Source organism: Phodopus roborovskii, unplaced genomic scaffold, assembly GCF_943737965.1.
Source record: "Phodopus roborovskii unplaced genomic scaffold, PHOROB, whole genome shotgun sequence".
In the NCBI taxonomy this organism is placed as follows: Eukaryota; Metazoa; Chordata; class Mammalia; order Rodentia; family Cricetidae; genus Phodopus; species Phodopus roborovskii.
Genome location: NW_026126424.1, coordinates 5,657,421 through 5,679,384, shown reverse-complemented (window position 1 = coordinate 5,679,384; position 21,964 = coordinate 5,657,421). Strand labels below are relative to the sequence as shown.

Below are 21,964 nucleotides of genomic sequence, written 5' to 3'. Positions count from 1 at the left end.
TAATGCTGATGAGAGAAAGGCTGAAATATGACCAAGAACTTCTATTAACTTGGAAATGGGAAGAGAAGCTTCAAAACTTTCAGAAGGAACTTGAGAAATATCAAACAGTAGCATTTTCCAGTTCTACTATAGTAAACCTAAATAGCTTTTAAAAGAAAAATTAAATTTGCAGGTAAATGGATACAATTAGAAATATTATACTGAGAGAGAGCACCCAGAAAGGCAAATGAAGCATATTTGTGCTTATCTGTGGCTCTTAGTTAGTTCCTTTGTGAGTATAAAACCACAGTGAACACACAGAAAGGAAAGTAAAAAGGGACTGAGGCAGGGAAGGAGCTCTGGAGAGATATACAGTAGGATATAAGTGCTATGAAAGAGGAGATGGAAAAAGCAGAAGGGTGGAGGTGTAGCATTCCACAGTATCACTCCCCATCTATGGCTCTTAAATCCTTCCCACCTCTTCTTCCATGATGTCCCCGAATGGCAAATATAGTTGTCCCATTTAGGACTAAGCACACAATCTCTCATGTTGTAGTTATACCTCTCTCCCTTGACTGATGCCAACTAAAAGACAAAATCATCTCTAACCAAGGGATCTGGGTCTAAACTAAAATTTGTCATCTTAAATACAAGCAGGTGTTATGTCTTTAGTTTCCGTTCTTTCTATTTCCTTCCTTCCTTTCTGCTTTCCTTCCTTTCTTCCTATCTTTCTTTCTTTCTCCTTCTTCCTCCTCCTTCTGTGTTGTCAACTATTAAGAGAAAGTGGTACCACACTGAGCTAAGTCATGGAGCATACTAATACTCTACACACTTGATTGTACACACAATGTTAAGCTGTTCCCAAGATCTTTAAGTCAGCTTAGATTAGCAGAGCAGTTAGCTAATTGCTTTCATGTGGCTCATCTTAATTCTTTTATGTAAGTGAATGTTCTGAATGTTTCTTTATATCATGAAAGTCTTTAATTTTTTCCTATGACAATCTCTATCACTGTTTTTTTACATCCCTTTCCTTTGTTTTTTTTTTTTTTTTTTTTTTTTTTTTTTTTTAATCCCCCAAGTTAAGCCAAGTTAAGGTCTCCTCATGTAGCCTTTTCTCTTCTGGAACTTGCTAAGTAGAACAGGCTTGACTTGAACTCAAAGAAATCTACCTGCCTCTTCCCAAGAGCTGGGATTAAGGGCATACACCACCAGGCTGGCTACACATCCCTTAACTTTTAAAATAGTATATATTTCATTTCCTTATCAGCTCAATGATAACTTTAAGAATTTTTAAAATCTAGGCTGGCAAACATATACACTAAATAATCTCAGTGCTGGGTCTTTCTGCTCTCATATATACAATTTTCTCCCAGTTAAGTAACATTTAAACTTTAAAGCTACTGTGTATTCAAGAGAAAAGTACAAGGATACTTTTAGTGTTTTTTTTTTTTTCTGTTGTTTTTTGGGAAGCTAAAGTAACTAAAACATTGAGAAATCTTAAAATGTATCATCATCCTCATCATCATTAATGCATAAGGATACTTTGCCTATATATATATATATATATATATATTGAGTAGATTTTTCCTCCCGCTCTGGTCCCAGCACGACTCCAGCCTCAAATAACACACAGAGACACTGTGACACTGTATGAGATATAAAGCTGTAGGCCAGTTACTAGTTTCTTATCGGCTAGCTCTGTCTTAAATATTAACCCATGTCCATTAATCTAAGTACTTCCACGTGGTCTTATCTTACCGTAGAGAGGGGCTGGGGTTCTCCTCTCTCCGTCTTCCATCTTGGATCTCCTCCCAACTACTTCCTCTTTCCTCCTAGTCTCCTAGTCCCACCTATCTTGCTTTCCTATTGGCCAACAGTGCTTTATTCATTAACCAATACAAGAAACATATTTACAGAATGACATCTCCCATCATATATGTATGTATGTATGTGTGTGTGTGTGTATATAACTGTGTACCCTCGGAAGCCAAGAGAAGGTGTCAGATACCTGGAACTGGAATTAGAGAAGGTTATGACTTGCCATATTAATACCAGGAATCAAACCTGGGTTCTCTGAGAGAGCAGTCACTGTTCTTAACCATTGAGCCACCTCTCCAACCCTGAGAAGTGGGTATTTTAGAACAGATGCCTTCTATAGTAGGAACTATATAGTAACTTTTGCAAACATTTCTACATTTAAATTTGGTAATTGATTATTAGTCTCATATTTGAATAAAATCTTATAGATTTCTAAACCAAAGAGCCCTACGCTTTGATGGGTGTTATTTTAAGTGATATAACAATAAAAGTTATTCTCTCCAGTGTTAACTAACACAAAATTGCTGAAGTAAAAATAAAGTCACTAAGAAATAAGCTGTTAATTGCACAGAGAATGCTAAGCCTAGCTGGGCTTATAGGCACCTTTTTTTTTTTTTTTAATAAAACTACCAACAGCATGAAAATGATCCTAATTTGTATATTTGCCTAATGTAACTGTTCCCAAGGGTTATTTTTGTTAATGGCAGCATGGAAAAAGACAATAAAGCCATGGGGCCCCCAGATGTGTGGAACTGGCACAGTAATTAATTGCAAACCTGGCCCAGTAATTAAGTAGTCAGTCACCTTGTCATAGTAAGTTCAAAGGCATTTAGTTGGCTCATTTAGGTTTATGATTTCAAAATATTGAATTAAGCACTGCAGGCTATAAAGAAACAGAGGTTAGTGCTTTGAATGGCAAGCAGGGGGCCTCAGCTCAAGTTCTGGCCTAGTTTGAATTTGCTGGGTGGCTTAGCAAGTCATTTCACCTTCCTGTCCTTCAAGTTTCTGGGAGCCAAGTGAAATCCATCTGAAAAATGTAGGCAGGAGTTGGAGTAAATTGCAGTGTACATGTGGGAAAGACCGAAGAGAACTGCATAGTGTCCTCAAAGAGCAAAGACAGCTCCAGACAAATGAGATCACTGTTCTTCTTAGGCATCTTTTGATGACTGAGTAAGTAATCTTTAGACACAGCTCAAGAAAACATTTCAACATGTAACAATCTGCAAACATCCATGGGCAAAAGCCACGTTGCGGGCAGTTAGATGCCTGGGTGTGTTTCTTCAATGAGCTGATTAATCACAATCGTAAACAAATAAAAAACCTCAAGCTCCTATAGTTGGATGTTTCCTTTACACTTTCCTTTTCTTCAGGTGAAACAACATCTTTTAACATTGCCTTGAAACCCTTACATGGCCCTGCTATGCCTGTATGTGTTGTATCTTCTCTGGCTCTGTCATGTAAACCCTGCAACCTGATCTTTGCCCTTCTGCTGACTCTGACATACAGATTACTACCAGAGCAGCAGTGGGCATCTTCCAGCTGTCTCACATTTATTTAATGATTTTTAAATGTATAGTATATTTTATCTAGACTGTCTGGGTATGCGTTCCAATACATAAGCATGTAGTTACATTGGCTTAGTTCCAAGTGTTCAGAATACAGAATGCTCACATATTCGTTGGGGAATGCAGCACAATCAGTGAGATAAAAATAGCTGGGTGTGGAGACCTCAAGGACAGCAGCAGTGCAAAGGAGGTACCTATGAGCAGAGGATGGGAAGGAGATATCCAGGCAGAACTTCAAGATGACACAAGAAGGGGAAATAGAGAGAAGACACAATGACACCAGAGATTAAGGACTCAGTAAAGAACAGAGTCCCGGGGGTGGCTGAAGAAAGGGGTGCTAAGTGAGTCAGAAAGTTGGATGAGTACTAAAGTTCATAGAGAAGATTAATCTTTGACTTCTGAACTGCAAAGGCCCTAAAAACCTAAGGGAGTAGGGTTGATGGTTCTGCTGTAGTGAGGGGCAGAATGGAGAAGACCTTGGAATTGGGGATTTCTGAGAGCCTAGATCAGATCAGTGGCAATGGGGCCCTGAGAGAACGGACTGTCGGGAAGATTCAGCAATGAGGAGACCCTCGTGGTCCGTTTTATGAGGGTGTGAACATAAAGGAAACACCAAGGCTTCAGGCCGGAAAAGTAGACTGCATTGCCAGTGGTGAAGGTGAAAGGTACAGAAACACAGCAGGTTAAGCCAGAAAGTGAAGTGAGTCTGAAGTGGCCTACACCTAGGCATGTTTAGAATATGGCAAGCTGACTGGAGAGGTGGCTCAGAGGTTAAGAGCACTGGCTGTTCTTCCAGAGGACCTGGGTTCAAGTCCCACCACCCACATGGTTGCCCGCAACTGTTCCAGTGCGTCTAGCACTCTCACGTAGACATACATGTGGGAAAGACATCAAATAAAAATAAATGAATCATTAGAATATTGCAAGCCCTAAGAAACAGGAACATAGAGACTGGAAAGATGAGGACTCAGTGGCAGAGACTGGGCAATCCTCAGTATGTGGTTAAAACCAGAGAAGTGAATGAACTTGCCATATGAAAGTTAAAACTGTGCCCTGGGAAACATCACAAGTACCAAAGAAAAGTAATGACTCATGGATGATTGTATATGAGGACAAAGGAACAGCAGACTCCAGAAGAAACCCAGCTGGGATTCTTGGTGAATTGTGGTTCCATTAGTAAAAAAGGAGAAAATAAGGAAAGGAAAGGTTTTTTTGATAAGCATTCCATATGAGTCAGTAGGGAAAGTCTCTTCTTTCATTGCACGAAACAGGTTGTTTTCATCTAAATTTATTCTTATTAGGTTCTTATGGGTTTATTTTGGTGCTACAAATTGAAGCTGGGACCTCCCTGCATCCTAAGCATATGCTTTATTATTGAGGTACATCCTCAGACCCTGTTACATATCACTTAAAGACTTTATCCAGCACCAAATAAAGCAATTTTGTGTACTGGGAGTTATAACTGGTTTTGTCCATTCAAATGCTTATTGGACATACCCTCTAATCCAGGAACTATGATAGATGCTAGTGTTGCAATGGTGCCATGCCTGCCTCATACAAGAGCTACAGGAAACTGACTAATTGAATGAACCTATAAAGACAGGGCACTAATTGATTTTGTAAAACCAAGTATAAGGCATGGGTAGCTTTATAATATCCTTTGAACCTCACCTAAAATAAAAGCCAAAGGTTTGTTTATTGTTTTTTTTTTAACTTAAAATATATCATTTCCCTCTGACCATGTCCTCCGCCTAACCCTTTTAATTCACACCTTGCTTCCTCTCAAATTCAGTCTGATTCCTCTTCATTTCGGTCTTCTTCATACAGGCACACACACACACACACACACACACACACACACACACACACACATACACACACACACATACACTTAAATATATAAATTCAACATGCTCATTTCAGGGCTTACCACTTGGTATAAGATAACCAGTTAGGGAACTCATCCCTAGAGATTACTGTTTCTGTCTCTGGCATCATTCTTTAGTTTTTTTTTTTTTTTGTTTTGTTTTGTTTTTTTTTTTTTAATTCTGTGTTTAAAGGTGAGGCCCAATGATATTCTCACTTCCATGTTACCATGTCTGTTGGTGCTATTCCAGACTTTCAAAGAAAACTAGTTGAGATCTGTTTCTTTCTTTTTCTTTTTTTTTTTTTAAACAAATGCAGAAACACAGATGTGGCCATCATTAGCTAAGACAGACTGCACATGTGCAGGGCTGGGAATAAGAGTGTGGGCATTTTGGATTTTTCTGAGAGCATTGTGAGATGCTTTGACTAGGTCTGGGAAGATGGGCAGGATCCAGGCTGTGAAAAGTTTCATGGTCTCATTTTGAATGCTAACAACAATGGAAAGATTATAGAAGACTTTCAAAGGGAACATAATATGAAGAGATATGCATGTGTAAACATCTGAATGTCTCATAAGGATAAAGGGTGAAGATCTGCATTATTTGAAGAAACTCAGTTAGGAAGCATGGTAGGGAACCTGGGCAGGGACAGGCTTTTGAACTCAGAATGGTGCTGGAGAAGTGGATCAATGTGGAACACTAAAAGATGAAAGCAACGGGATTTGATGGACTAGATAGAAAGACAGGATATTTCCTCTGGTTCTCGGGCTCTTTACTGTTTATACATTTGGACAGAGATCCATGGGAAACCAATTAGGTCGGTGTAACCGGAATATAGTGGCCCTATTGCATGCCACCATGAAGCCAATGAACAGGTGAGTACTGAATCTATAAGTTACTCTTTCTTCAGTGTCCAGTGACCTGAGAAGGCAATGACAGCTAGACCTGCAACTGTCTCCACTCAGCAGATTCCATAGGGAAGGAAGAGCTGAGAAACAGCTTCTATCTTGTCCCTCTAGTCTGGCGACCTGCTTTGTTTCTGAGATTCACAGCCCTTGGAGATTCTCTCCTGTGTCTCCTGCACAGTCCCTCCTGCACTTTCCCTCATCAGCAGCTTTGTGCACTTGGGTTTGTACTCTCTCTTGAGACCTTGCATTCTGTCCAAGGCATCAGCTTGTTAGAGGGTAACTCCATCTAAAACAATCCATTAGCAGTGTGTAGGTGTTGAGATGTTTACGCTCTGCATATGCAGGTCCCTCTCCACACTATGAAGTACAAATGTGATCTCATAATATAAAACACACTAGCCTCTATCCACCCTGCCTGTCTCCTCTTATTGGCAGTGGTGTGACTTGCCAACCTTTGTTGAGGTAGTTGAATTTGAAGGGCATGAAATATTCATGTGAGGCTTTTAAAATAGTCTTTACAGTACCGAAGGAAAGAACTATGGAAGAAATCAGTACAGCAGGAGCACCTGTGATGATAACGATGTTTCTGCTACATCCTAACAGACAGAGCTCAAAAGAATAATGGAATCTCTCACACAGGAGAGCCTTTCAACTACGGGGTGGGCACACAATCTTTAGGGGAGCATTGGGAAAGGTGCTGCATTGTACCAGAGGTAACATGTGGGGAGGTAAGGTCTTTCCTTCAAACACCTGCCTAGAAGCCTAGAGTGGAGAAGTAAGAGAGGCAGCCTCCAGGTACAGCACAACTGAGCCCTTGAAAAGAGACATAGACACCTTAGTTTTCCCTCAGAATACCAGGAGAACAAAAGAATTCCTTTCTTCTGTAGGTTTTCCCAGGGCTGGGCAGAGAAAGCTCTACCCCACCTAATTTAGTCTGGCCTAGCCTAAGTGCTAAGGGGCACAGAGGAGAAGGCAGGTTCTGGTAGGACCATAGATCTATCCTGTAGTTGCAATAAGGCTTGCACCTCTGCTGTATCTGTGTGAGCTAACCTTCACAGTCAGGTCTGTCGGGTTTTTTTAGGGGCCATCTTCAGGGATCTAGCGCCTGGCCTGATTTCTCATAGGCCGCTTGCTGTACTGGCCTCTTAGAACACCCATGCTTTCAAACGTTAGGTTCTTTATTAAACAATAATGAAGGTTTCTTTGTAATTCTTGCACAGAAGTAACCTGATGTTTACCAATCGATTATTTTTCCAATAGCCTCTTTGTCCTCGCCAGAAAAGAAAGTATCTTTGAGATGTCCAGTCTACTCCTTGTATCAACTTTCTTCAGCCAAGGGACCAAATATTTTTTTTATCTTTAGATCAATAAAGATGTCAAAGAAAATGTGAATTTCAGTAGGGAAACATACCCAATATGTTTGCATGCCTGCATGGAAAGAGCTCCGAAAATGTGTGTCATCCTTCCTGCTTGCTTTCTTCCCTTCTCATTTCCCTAGCTGGAAATCCTCTAAAAATACGTTGGGTCCTGCTAACTGGCAGTCTTCTCTCTGAGATTAAATTGGTAGCATCTTACAGGCAGGGTTTGCCATAATGTACTCTCTTCCTCCTCCTTGATGATATTCCCCACCTTGCATCTGGGATCATCACTTCTTACCTTAAGGAAGAAGCAGACCTTCTTCACAGAAAACAGCTAACCAAAGGACCTGGCACAGTGACTGTCCCCTAGCCTCACTGCTGTTGGAGGAGAGCTAGCTGGCATCCACCCCATGTCACACCCTAGGTCAGATGTTGAGCTTGTGGCAACAGCTCTAACTTCTAACCTCAGACACAAGTGATTCATTTCTAGCCTTCTGCTTTCCTTCCGAGAGTCAGCTGTCTTGTGCCAGGCCCAACTGTGACTCACTCACATGCCTTTGCCTGGAGGAAATGAACACTTCAGAGATTCTTGACTTACAGGCCCCTACTAAGCCAGGGCTCATGATGTCTCCAGGATGATACAGCACAGAAGCATCCTGCTTTGAAACTGTCTCTGTGTTGCTTGGCCAAGCCAGCACAAATGCCATTGTTTCTGAGAATTAGGACTAAGATAGAAAACAGATAATGCAAAAGCAAACTTAAGGCACTGTAACAAAACTTCCCAGAGCTAGGAGGTATTTGAGCAACTGTGGTTCCAAGTGGAAGATGGCCACTCACTGCTACTGCTCTGGACTCCATGATGTGCTTTGGGAGAGGATGTGGGGTTTTCAGGACCTCAGGAACTGTTCCAGAAGTTTGCGCACCCTGAGAACCGCTCAGCCTACTGAAGTCACACAATCAACACTTGGCATTGCTCTTTATTTTCTCCATCTTTTTTTATTTTAAAAGATTGGTGTTGTTCACAAATTATAGTTTTCCAGCCTGCCTTATAACTTATTGCAAATGTTGTTAGTTTTAAATGACAGTCTTGTGTGAGGAGGGAGCTTTGGTAGCCACATCCTTATACTCTCCCTTTGTGAGAGGCTCTTCACCATGCCCTGCAGACTCCAGAATCAGGTTAGCTGCCATGGGCCTTTTCCAAAGCTTCACATGGCCAACGCCATAGACAGGTGAATCACCTGTTGCCTAACTAAACTGAATGTGACACTGGCAGCATCCCTGCTACAGAACCCTTGACTGTTACCATCCCATTAATATGTCCTGAGGATGGCTATATTATTCATATGGATCAGTCAAACCAGAAAAGAAAAACCAAATAATAGGAGTGTGTAGAGGAGCTAGAAACACCCGTGTTCTGCTCTTGTACACAACTGAGAAGTTACACAGCTACTGTGAAGCATCTAATAGCTATGTCTTTATATCATTGACATTTACGTTGTTAGTAGCCATTATATGGGCAAACCTCTAGTAGTCATTATAAGATACCTGTGTACTATATTTTTTATGGGATAGTATCATACAGTCTGAATGGAGTCAAATTAATTTTACAGATTAAGGGAAAGGGACAAGTTCTCCAGAGCACATGGGGAGGGGGGACAGTAAGTGGAGAGGGAACTAGGAGAAAGAGAAGGGGAAAAGAGGAAAGCACGTGGGTCTAGGAAGATTGACTCAGGAGAGGAATAGAAGACAGAAAAGAGAGAGAGGAAGAGAGAGAGAGAGAGAGAGAGAGAGAGAGAGAGAGAGAGAGAGAGACTAAAAGAGGGAGCCATTATAGGACTGAAGAGAAAACTGAACCTAAAGAAAGGTCTAGAGACCTACAAGACTGCCGCCAACTAACAATTTGAGCAACCATGGAAAGGCTACCATAAATGCTCTCCTGATAATGAGGTCAACAACTAATTTATCCACCATCATGGAGCCCTCATCTAGTACCTGTTGGAAACAGAAGCAAATACCCACAACTAAACACTGAGGTGAACTAGAATCCATGCAGAGAGGGAGGACAAGACCAGGCTGCAGAAACACATAGAGACAGCTGACCTGAACAAGGAGGAGCTAACGGGCCCCCCGACTGATAGCTGGGAATCCATCATGGGACTGACTTAGACCTCCTGAACATGGGTCTCAGCTAGAAGGCCTGAGCAGTCTAAAGGACCTCAGACAGTGGAACCAGGATGTATTCCTGGTGTACAAATGGACCTTGCAGGCACATCCCCCATGGAGGGATACTCCCTTAACCTAGAGACAGGAGAGAAGTCCTAGTCCCCACTTCAAATGACTTGACAGATTTAGATGACCCCTCCTGGATGTCATCACCCTACATGTGGAGTGGGAGGGCGTAGGGTAGTCGGGGTGCATATGGGGGGGGGAGAGGGAAAGAGGGAGGGAGAGGGAACTGGGATAAATATGTAAAATAAAAAAAATAAATAATAAAAAACTAGTAATAGGCCAACAGCTTTATATCTTAAAAAAAAAAAAAGAAAGAAATGATTTCACCCAGATAACTTGGATTTTGAAAGTGAACAAACACTACACTTAAAGTTTGTGATAAAATGTGAAGATCAAATCAATTTTAAAAATGGTTCCTGTAATCAATAAAAATTAAAAACAAAGGGTAGTATCCTTGTGATGAATGGTAATGTCACAATGACTCACACAAAAATTTGAAAATGACTTTGTGAGTCCAAAGTGATATATAGTGATCCTAAAACAAAACCTAATACACTTCATATCTTAACATAAATTATAATTATATATAATGAATATTAATATTTAAACATAATTTCATGAGTTAAAAATCAACATTCTGAGATTTAAAAGGTGTTATCAGTATTCTTAATTGATCAAATTCACAAATATATTTAACATCTATTTTATTGAACAAAAGTTTCTTAAGCAACACAAAGAAATAGCATATTCTTTGCTTACAAGGAACTTTCTATTCAAATAGGAGGGCTCAACTGACAGTTAACAAAGCTTAATAATAACTTAACAAACTATGTGCTTTAACTTAAGGAAATGTCAGGGATACCCAGGGGACAGCTCAAGAACTATGAGTATTCAAGAAGAGGGTAGAGACATTTGAAGTAGGTGCAATTAGAAAGAAATTTGCTGAAAAGACGATGTCTGAGCCAGACCAAGCATTAATAATTTTACCAGTCCTACATAGGAAAAAACACTAATGATGTTGGTTGGGCGTGATAGTTTTGCAAGGGGTTTATGTCTACTTATTGCCCACATTTGAAGCATTCCTGTCTCGTTCTCAATTTAAAGAGTTTACTAATGACCATTTATCTAAATACAGTGGCCTATCACAGTGTTGGTGCCCCTCTTCTGGAAGGGCCAGGCAGGTTGGCCTGAAGAGTAAGAAGTCAGTTGTCACCTAATGTTGGATGTCTTGGTACAACCTACCATCTTCACTTTTAAGCTGGCTGTTTGTTCTTCAGTATTTTTATAACATAATTTTTTGATGACATATTTGTTAATAGAGAACAAAAAACTGCTCTCTAAGTCAAGGTGATAAGGGTAGCAAAAGTGACTTCAACCTTCCAAGTATCTGTTGTTTATAATCAAATGAGATGGAGTAGTGCCTCCCCGACAACTAAGACCTGAGACCACAGAACCCTGCTAAAGTCCAGATTCTTAGCCTCTTGGTCTGGGGTGAGACCAGCTTATTTGTGCTTCTAAGTGTCCCTTGGAGACATAGGTGTTTTTGAATTAAAGACAACCATCTTTCTCTGGGAGAGATGGTTCACATGATACCCTCATTAACTAAAGTAGCTGTATTGTTGACAAAATATCTTGTATGGCTTTTGTCCTTTGTTCTCATCTGACTATATCTTCGCTTTTAGCTCGAAAGCAGGAGATCATCAAAGTTACTGAGCAACTGATTGAAGCTATCAACAATGGGGACTTTGAAGCTTACACGTGAGTAGAGGCAGACATGTTTGTTTTGCTACCACACACTGGGTGAGTGTGTTTTCTCTGCCATTGTATTTTCTGAGGTCCTGTATATTTCACCCCTTCTTTAACACGTTGACATCAGCTTTATGCCATATAAATGACAAAGGGCACTTAAGAAAGAAATCTTTTTTATGATTTCAGAGAGATGACTTCTGATCTAAGGACAGGAATGGCTTGTTTTGTGAATGTTATTACTTTGTAATCACCAACAGTTCTGAGTGAAAGTAGGTCATCAGAGAAATCCAGGCAGGCAAGGATTAAAAGAGAGAGAAAGCAGAGAAGTGGGTTAAGAAATCTGTTCCTTTGCAGTTCTGCCAGATATTGGGACAGAAAAAGATAATAAATGTTGATGTCAAGCATTCCTCCCCCTAGTCAATCAGTGAAGCTTAACTTCATCTGCATCTGTTGAGTGTGTTTTTGTATTAAGGGGATTTTTTACTCAAGAGAAGGATTTTATGCTAATTTAAATAGTTATAGACTTCTGGATTACATATTATGTAAAGGAAATCACTATGCTTGAGAAAAATAAAACATTTAGGACATGAAGGGTCATTGCAAAGCTATTTGGGAATGTAAATCCATGTTTAATTTTGTTTTTTTTTTTTTAACTACATAAACCCACTGTGTGAAAGTATTAAAAGCAAAAGTAAATGAATAAATAAATAAAATGAAAGAAAAGGATTGATTCTATTCTCTAAATAAATAAAAAAAAGTTTCTAAGTTTAAAAGCAGGAAAAATGATCATAAATGAGAAAATAAACTGATGTCCCAACTGATAAAATTGGTATACACCTCTAATTTTAAAAGCCATAAACAAAACTAATGGAGAAACAATTTAGAAAAGCATTTACAATATGTCCAAATTTTTTTATACCGTGGATAAAATTAGAAAGAAACAGAATTAGAAAAGGATATGAACTAAACATTAGTAAACAAAAATATAAATGACAAAATTAATAAGGCTTGCTCATATCCCCTACCTAAGTGTATATACAAGCAAAGCCTATGATAAACTAAAGCCCTCGAAAACCATGAACCCAAATAAATCTTCCCCCTTCTTGAAATATGCTAAAAGTAACAGAGGAATATTCACTATTCAAATGCACACACACACACACACACACACACACACAAAATATGGGAGACTCACTAGATGTGGGTTCTAAGTTAATATCTTGTAGATGTATATGTACATCCTTGTAGGGGTATGAGTGTATACGTAAAACTTGCATATACCTGAACATGTGTGTGGGAATCAGCTCTTCACTGTTATCTAATAAAGTACACTTGGTAAAAGAAACACTAAAGGTTGGAGCTTGAATCCCTATTAAGGCAGATAATAGCTCTCCTCACCCTGAAACTGTGGCTGATAATAACTCCATGCTGTAGAAATTGCTCTCTATTACTCTTTTTACAATTACAACCTTGTTAGACCTTTATGAGTCCCTAAAGAATGGGAAGGCTCTTATGTGGAAGGCAGAAGTTGTGTCTTGTTTTTGTTTCACTGACAGGGTGTAATTGTAGCTAGTGGATATGAGGTACTTCCTATTCCCACACAGTTTAAAGCAGGATAGTTAAATAACTCAGTGTCTTGAGAGCACATCACCTCATCTTTGCCTAGAGAGGCATGTCATTTGGTCTAGATTTGTACTACCAGGCTCCGGGATAATGCAATATTATTTCCTTTCTAAAGATTTAGCAGCTGGTCCCTAAGTTTTGTTCACAGCACCATCCCAACTAATATGTTCAGAGTATGGTCAGTCTTTATTAATCGGAAGTCTGGGACAATAGAATGGATGGGAGATATAGGGGTGGATAAATGATAGCTGTAGGTGAGTAGATAGGAGAGAGAGAGAGAGAGAGATGATAATGAATGACAGAGGAGAAAGAAAAAGAGAATAACACTTCCAAATATATTGTTTCTTTGCCAGGTGAGAAAGCATCATTATAATACATTGTATGATCTCAGAGCCAATGTGAGGTATTACAAAGTTTTGGTTCACAAACTGACAACTAAACCATATTGTATGGAGAAAATAATAACACCTGGCAGAATAAATTTCTGTTGCCATAGGAACACTATTCTCCCCACTTTACCCCTAAGGAAGCTTAAACCTGCCCAGCAGGCATTGTGAAACAAAGTTCATTATTACCCTTCTACCACTGGTTTCATCACAGAGGATAACTGCTGTGATTGGAGACCTTCAAGTGTTCTTTGTTCTTCCCAAGCCACCCATTCTACTGGCCTGGGACTCCTGTTGAATAACATGAGTGTACCACCATGCCTGGTTTGCCAGCACCATGTTCCATGAACCTACACCATAGGGAGTTAAGCTTGCAAATCTGTTTTCCTGATGAACAGTTAAGAAAGTTTCCCTCCAGCATTGAGCATGTCCATTTGACATTGTTTACACCCACTGCATTTCTCCTTTGTGGCAAATTAATAAGTGGGTATTAACGAGGAGTTTTCCCATCAGCCTAGTCCCACAGCCCCCAAATAACACACAGGAGATGCTGTATTTGATATAAAGCTGTTGACCAATTACTAGAGTTTCTTATTAGCTAGCTCTGTCTTAAATATTAACCCATTTCTATTAATCTAAGTGTTTCCACGTGGTCTTATCTTTCCAGAGAGAGGGTCCAGACTTCTTCCCTCAAGTCTCTCCATCTTGAATCTCCACCCTACTACATCTCCCAGAATCCTCCTTGACTCCTAGTCCCACCTATCTTGCCTTCCTATTTGCCAACAGTGCTTTATTCATTAACCAATAAGAGAAACATATTTACAGACTGACATCTCTGTGTGTTATTTGGGGCTGGTGTTTGTGGCTCTGGGATCAGTCTGGCAGGGAAACTGCTCTTAACAAATGGACCCAAATCCTTTGATTTATATGCAGAGTCCTTGCTGCTCTCCTCCAACAGAGGACCTTTCAAATACCTGCAAAACTCTCACTCATTCTTAAAAACCCAGCTCCAACTTTCCTTCTTATATCGTTTTCATTCATTATAACCTGCCTTTGAAGCATTTTGTATTAATTTCTATTTTAGGATTGAGTGTGAGTTGCTTCCTATTATAGTTCATCTTTCATCGTTCTCAACAGAATAAGTAAATTTATCCAAAGAAAGCCCATTGGTTCCTTGTGGATAGGTTAGAGTTGCATACCCCCTTGCTCAATCCTGCTTCTAGGATTAAAAAGAATACTATTATACCCCTTTGAAGCACCTATTAATTTTATTTTAAAAGTAAAATAATCTTTAAACACATATTTTATGTAATCTTGTGGACATTCCTAGGAAACTCAGTCCAATGTCCTACCCTTCAAGACAGTTACAGTATGGATGTTTGAGGATGGAGAAAGTGGGCCCCTTAAAAATCATCCCAAAAACTATTTATTTCCAAGTTCAAAGATGGTTTGAAAGGACTTACAGTACATCTTTGACTTTGAGAAAGCTTGAAACATAAGAAACTTAAGTCAAAAGTTAGAAAATCAAAGAATCAACTTTGGGAATTAAATAGCAAGCATTTTTGAAAGAAGATGATTATGCTTGGACAAGTTAACTTGGTTTTGTGCCTCTGTGGGTTCTCCACAAAATGACATTTTGAAGTCTGCTTTTTGACTACTTTTTCAGGATCCACAGTAGAAATTTCCTATTTGGGATTTTTTTTTAGAATCTCTTTCCTTCCCTGACTGTAAACAAGAATGCTTGTATATGAGAGAACCAAACTGTCAGCACATTTACTCATGAATACTTTCTCTTCACTGCAGAAAAATCTGTGATCCAGGCCTCACTGCCTTTGAACCTGAAGCTCTGGGCAACTTAGTGGAAGGGATGGACTTCCACAGATTCTACTTTGAAAATGGTAATTATTCTGCATTTTTGACCAACTTTCCTGGAACTTCTCCCAGCCTCACAGACTCTCTGGCTCTTTATTCCAATGGGAATTTTTTTTTTTTTTTCACCAATAGTATGTCCACCATGATAAACTGTTGTTTTGGGGAACTAAAATATATCCAATTCAAACCTGAAAGTCCTTTATGTTTTTAAAAATATGGAAACACCCATTAAGATCTAAAACTGAGTGAATGGACAATATAAGCTATAAAATGTTATGAAAATGTATTACTTTGACTTTTTGTAAAATGGCTAATGTGGGGGTGAAAACCACATCCTTGATACAAGCACTGCTGGAAAGTATAGTGGTCACTTTCAAATTATGGTATAAACAAAGATGAGCAATCAATAAGTGTTTCCACTCAGATTGCAAAGGTCTTAATATCTTAGTGGCTCAGAAGAAACATATATATTTCAGAAAACGTACTTATTACCAAAGCAGTTTCTTCAAATATTAATAAATAATAGATAAAATCAAGCCTAAGGCCTAGTGTTAACAGGAATTCCCTTCATTGTTTCACTTGGTCTTCACAGCCTTACATTTTGCATTATACTTCCATGGTGTGTGAAAGGAATTCAGTCTTTTTACCATAAGGTCCTGTTGAATTACAGAGGCACTGTATGATAATTAGGGTAATTAGGTTCACTTCTAGTGATTAAAAGCATTAACAATCTGCTTTTGCTTGTGCTTTGAGTGCATGACATTTTCTTTTCCTTTATGTGTTACCTATTTGCAAACAGACTAACAGTAATAGGTAATGGTAAATTAATTTGTGTTAACAAATCTTGTTTAAATATTCTCATCTGCTGTATATTTTAGCATTTTGATGGAAGTGTCACATATCTCTTTCATCTGCCTGTCAATCAATACCATGTTATTTCTAATAAAATAGTTTATTATCCCATTAATATTTTACTCATTTCAACATTACACTATATACTATTATTTTCCATAACTCTGTACTCTCCAGAATAGGGTATTCTTTTTATGTCACTGACATTTCAAGTAATTTAAATAGGCATTGTCTGAGAATGAGAAGCATGTTTGGGTAACAACTAGAATAACTGGACCTATTCTAATCTATAAAACACCATCAATAGGGATTGTGTTCAAAATTCACTAATATCTTGATCAAGTGATTAGAACTTTTTTTTACACTTTGTACAATACCCAGCACTCAGTTGGTGCAAATAGATTAAAGAGGTAAGGCATGAATGAATACTATTCCTCCTTGATCTCAACTGAATTTAATCTTGATTTTAGTTTACAATATGTAAGATCTTAATTTATGTTCTTTATATATTGTTCCCATTCAGCTTTGTCCAAAAGCAATAAACCAATCCACACTATCATCCTGAACCCTCATGTGCACCTGGTGGGGGATGATGCAGCCTGCATAGCATACATTCGGCTCACACAGTACATGGATGGCAGTGGAATGCCAAAGACAATGCAATCGGAAGAGACTCGCGTGTGGCACCGCCGTGATGGGAAGTGGCAGAATGTTCACTTTCATCGTTCGGGTTCACCAACAGTACCCATCAAGTAAATATCTCCAGGCTGTCGTATTTGTTAATATGCCCGTGGTAGTACATTTAGAGATTTAGAAAGCAGCAGTTTGAAAGGAAAATATCAGATGTTGTGGCATGTTCTCATCTCAGTATTCTTCCTCAGACATCATATTTCATTTCCAACAGACAGATAATAATAATGATAATATCAGACATATAACTCACAACACATCTTGTAGGTGCCTCTCTTGTGTTTGATGCAGGATGAGGTGAAAAGGCATTTTTTCGTAGGAAACATAAACTCTGATTAGGAAGACAGTAAATCACTAAGACCATGGAAAACATAAGCTATGTACTTGACTTTAGAGTTGGGTGTAGTGAACAACCAATGCACCAACACATTCATACTCTGTATCAAAGACTGAATTCTGAGCAAAATTTTACTTGAGGAATAGAATTTGGAGATACAGAAATGGAAACAGTACAAGAGAGACAGACAGACAGAAAGACAGACAGAGACAGAGAGAGTCCAAACAAGAGAAACATGAAGTTACAAGGCTGAAACTTTAAAAACCTTAAAAAAGGAGGCAAATTGGGCAGAATACTATAGTGTAGGCTGGTTCACTGGAGTAAAGAGGAGTGATGGGAAATCATTGTCTCAGTGAAATGAGATGAGCAAGAGGAGCGTAAGCAAAATTGGGTGAAGCCTGACACTGATCATGTCTTTCCAGGATCCTCTGTTAGTATTTGAAGCCTCATTCTTACAAACAACCAGTCAACACACTCCAGCAAAGAAATTTCGACTTGTCTGTTTGGTATTAGATTATCAACCACAGTGATTTTCAGAGATCTTCTCTGTCATTTTAGTCACCATATAGCACTGTTGGGTATACAAAAAGAAATAAAAAGGGTCAATAGAGGCAAAAATAAATCCCAGTAACAACCAAAAATAGGTTAGAATACATGCCCCCCCCAAAAAAAATGGCTATGTAAACAAAAGGAGTAGAGAAGAAATAAAGTCCGTTACAGTTTCTGTGGTTTTTTTCCCCAAAGAGGTACACCACAAATTGCCAGCTAATCTAGATAGAATGGGTGCATTTATGTTGGATCAGGGTCTAGTTTTCTCTGCAGTTCTCTGAAGTGTTAAGGGATAGAGCCTATTTAAGAAAACTTCCTTTTATGCCAGGTGGCTTAAATGGGGCTTCTCTTAATAGGCCACCCTGTATTCCAAATGGGAAAGAAAACTTCTCAGGAGGCACCTCTTTGTGGCAAAACATCTGAAAACCATTCACATTTGGGTCTTGTAAGTAGCATCCTGCCCCACGGTTCCGTGTGATGGGGGCTAAGGCTGGAAAAGCTGCATGACTGGTGTTCTTCCCTTTGTGGACATTTGCTCAGCATTCTATTCACTGAAACACACATGAGGTCTTTGAAAATCCATGTGGCTTTGCATGAGTCCTTAATTCTAGTGTTCATTTTATAGCATCACCACTATTTGAAAGGGAAAAGACACCAAGAAGGACCATTTTTCCAATAGCTAAATGGAATCACTCAGCATCCTGGAGTTCTCCCATCAAAAGCCATTTACATCTCGGTTAATCCAGACAAAACTTTCAATTATCCAGAGCAGTATCTATTAAACTTTAAAATCCTTTGGTGTCTTACTGTCTTTTGGAAGATGCAATGTCTGTTAGCCGTTGGCTGGGGTTAATATGTACATGAGCTCATGGTGTCTGACTATGTAATGTTGTTAGCCCAGTGGTGCAGAGCACAAGAGAAAGTCAAGCTGAACTTGAAACAAACACAAAAGAGTTCATTCAGATAATGGACAGTTGGCCAAAGTTAAATTCATGCCTGTGTTGTTGTTTCTGAAGGTTTGTGTCTTAAACTGGTATTGGGGTACAGGCATGAGTAGGTGCCATTGTTTATATTTTCCCCAAGCCTAGATGGAATGGAACCTTCAAGGAAAGGCACTCTCGGTTATTTTTTAAAGAACTGAGTAAGAAAAGTCCTTGTTTTCCTACTTTTGAGACTATATTCCTTTTGGAGATGACTTTTAATTTTGATTTCCCAAGGAATTTAAGCATGATGTGCTTAAAATGCACAGGGTGAAGTTGAACTTTTGATTCTGTTTCAACCCAATACTAATATGAATTTATTAGATTTGTCTAGTAAATAGAAATACTTAAAAAATATATTTATATTTAATAATGTGTTTGAAGCCTGTATCCCTTCTGGATTTTTTTTTCAGCTTGGCTTTGTTTGAACAAATAGATACTATTGATTGCCTAGTATAGTCTTTGTTAAACATGTGTATTTTACTTTCCAAGGATCACAACCAAAGATCTCATACAAATTATTTCCAGCCTGAACTTTAGCTAAGTTATAAAATTGTACCCTAGTTACATCTGTGGCCAAAAGTCTGGTACTTTATAGAAAATTATATAATTTATTTCTTCCTTCTTTTCAGCTAACTGTCAACAATGCCACTTCTGCATTCTGTTCTCAAGGCACCCGGAGGGTGATCCTGGGACGTCCTCTCCTCCTCTTCATGCATGTTTCTGAGTGCATGAAGTTGTGAAGGTTCTACATGTAATGCATATGTGACACATCATCTTATCATATATTCCTTCCTATACATTGTTTACACTCCAGCTACTGGATGGGATGATCCATGCAAACTTATATTACGGTTGGCAAACTATAGAGGGAAGTCAGAAAAGAAAATTACACAATGTTCCAAGTTCAACTGATCCATCAGGTTTCTCTTTTAATGCCAAGATTTAGAAGATTTCGTTAAAATTATTGTTCTCTGAATAACCATTTGTGAGAGAAAAGTAAATCTTTTTAGAATGTTGCCATTAATCTTTTGGGGCTTTTGTTGGGATCTTGGGTTTGATTTTTTGTTTGTTTGTTTTTAAGGCATAAATATATATATATATATTTATCTTCAGTTCCTAGTGTGATCCTGGTAGAAATGGATGACTTTTCTCTGAAAGAGTTAGTGTTGTGTAAATGGAATGATTATGTGGGCAAAATCCTGTGTGATTGTAGGAGCAAGAATCAGTTGCTATTCTATCATCAAAGCCACATTGATTTGAGTCAAACTGTATACTGGAAAAATGTACATCATTTACAAGTTTGATTGCTTTCAGATAGGTACAGTTCTGGTGAACACTTGACACTGATTTTGTTTTTTCTTTCTCAAATCTGTACTTTGTTTTCATTTTATACTATTTTTTTTTTTTTTTGCTTTTAATTTTCCCATTCTAAATCTCTCTCTCTCTCTCTCTCTCTCTCTCTCTCTCTCTCTCTTTCTCTCTCTCTCTCTCTTTCTCTCTCTGTCTCCCATCTGTCTGTCTGTCTTGCTTTCTGTAGCTAGTAGTGTGTAAAAATAACAGTAGAATTTACATATGAAGGTAAAAATGAAGATAAAGGTCTTTTGGAGGAAGCTAAAGCTGGCACTTTCTGTCTCTTCACGGCCCGTGGAGTTGTTAGGAGCGTTTTCAATAAAGGTTTTTAATTCACTTTAGGCTGCCACTTGGAAAGCAGTGGAATTGTTGAGACTTGTGCTAACAGCAGGAAGAGCCTGCAACAATGCCCTGGTACTTTATCGACTAGGGAAGCTGCCTAAAGACTAAGTGGAGGGTCACCAGAGAGGCATGCAGAGCACTTGTGGCATGTGAGGGCCTTTACTGCCTCACTTTCACTAGCTAGTAACATGAGGGATGTTCCCCATCCTCACAGTGTTTGAACTTGATCTTCATGACTTGTACTTCTCTCTTGAGTCACAGTGTCATCCTCCTGCCAGGAGCTAGGGTTTTTCCAGATTAAAGCAAAGAGAAAAAGGAAATGCCCCAGTTTTCCTTGTGGTTCTCATTTCTTCTTTGTTGATTCGGTTCCTGTGAGGCTGTTTCTCCGCGCTGAAATGCTTTGCCATGCATGGAATCTCCATCAACATTACTCCAACCATAGCTACCCACAGTCCTCAGAAACCTATTTTTAAAGCAGAGGCAAAAAGCGAAACTAAAACATCCCCTCCCCTCTTTTTTCTCATTCGGTGTTGATTGCTAATCACATTAGATATTGTTGCTAGTGAATGTACGATAGATGGGTTGGAGCTTTTCTGATAACTACATGATTTAAAACAATATATATTTAAAATGAATATATACAGTAAATGTATTGAGCCTGCCAATGAGATCTGTGAAAAACGTAATGGCCTCACTTTTCCCTTTTTAATTTCTTATATCTTTTTGTGAAACAGCTCTACATGGCATACATGTATTTAAAAACACAAATAGTGGTAGAATGGTTTATTTTTCTTTCTTTCTTTTTTTTTTTTTTTTTTTTTTACACTTTTAACTTAGCATGTGGTGTTGAAGTATTACCATAGATCCAGTTTGTTTTCTGCACTAAGATGTGAGGAAATTGTAATTTGTTCTCTCCAGCACAGTGGAATCACACATTCATCATCTTCCATTGTTTTGAAAACACTGCAGTTTATCATGGAACACTGTATATATTTCTTGCCGTAATGGTAAATGACTGATTGATATATTTAAGAAGTTAATAAATTTGTGATTTCTGCTGACAATGTGTCCATCTTTATTTCTTAAGAAATACTATATACACATGAAGTGCTGGCCACTACCAAGGGCATTATTTCCTGCCCTGGTCTCCTTCGGTACCTGACTTGCTATGGTAATGGCAAGATGTGTGTTCTCTGCACACAACAGTGCTGTCTTTCCATAGAAAATTTAGATGAATGGAAAGCGGTTGGCAACCGAATATCCTAAAAGCTTCTATATGTGCCCTCTTCCATCCAGCACTTACTAGACTGCTAGATTGTCTCCCTCTGCTAACACAAATCTGCCATTCATCTCCACTATACAGCACTCCCACTGCACATCTATAGATGGCAATAGAGCTATTAGTTAAAGCACTGCATACAATTTCTCGTGTCCATTCATGTGATTTACTTTCTTACCTAGAATATTCTCCCTTTGTTCGATTAACCCGAACTTCCACTCATTCACTGA

General features: G+C 38.7%; 1 protein-coding gene across 16 annotated transcripts in view; it reads left to right on the top strand.

Moving 5' to 3' along the window:
- Camk2d (calcium/calmodulin dependent protein kinase II delta) overlaps window positions 1-21,519 on the top strand; it is a 243,671-nt gene extending 222,152 nt beyond the window's left edge. For 13 of the 16 annotated variants that reach the window (XM_051185550.1, XM_051185545.1, XM_051185543.1 and 10 more), the window contains 5 exons: window positions 11,405-11,480; window positions 15,284-15,378; window positions 16,728-16,956; window positions 18,137-18,225; window positions 19,393-21,519. In XM_051185550.1, coding sequence (XP_051041507.1) covers window positions 11,405-11,480; window positions 15,284-15,378; window positions 16,728-16,956; window positions 18,137-18,203 — 467 coding nt within the window. In that variant the 3' untranslated portion in view covers window positions 18,204-18,225; window positions 19,393-21,519. Of the gene's footprint in view, window positions 1-11,404; window positions 11,481-15,283; window positions 15,379-16,727; window positions 16,961-18,136; window positions 18,226-19,392 lie in introns of those variants that run through there. The other 3 variants (XM_051185552.1, XM_051185546.1, XM_051185541.1) reach the window with 2 other exon arrangements.
- Window positions 21,520-21,964: the final 445 nt, after the last annotated feature.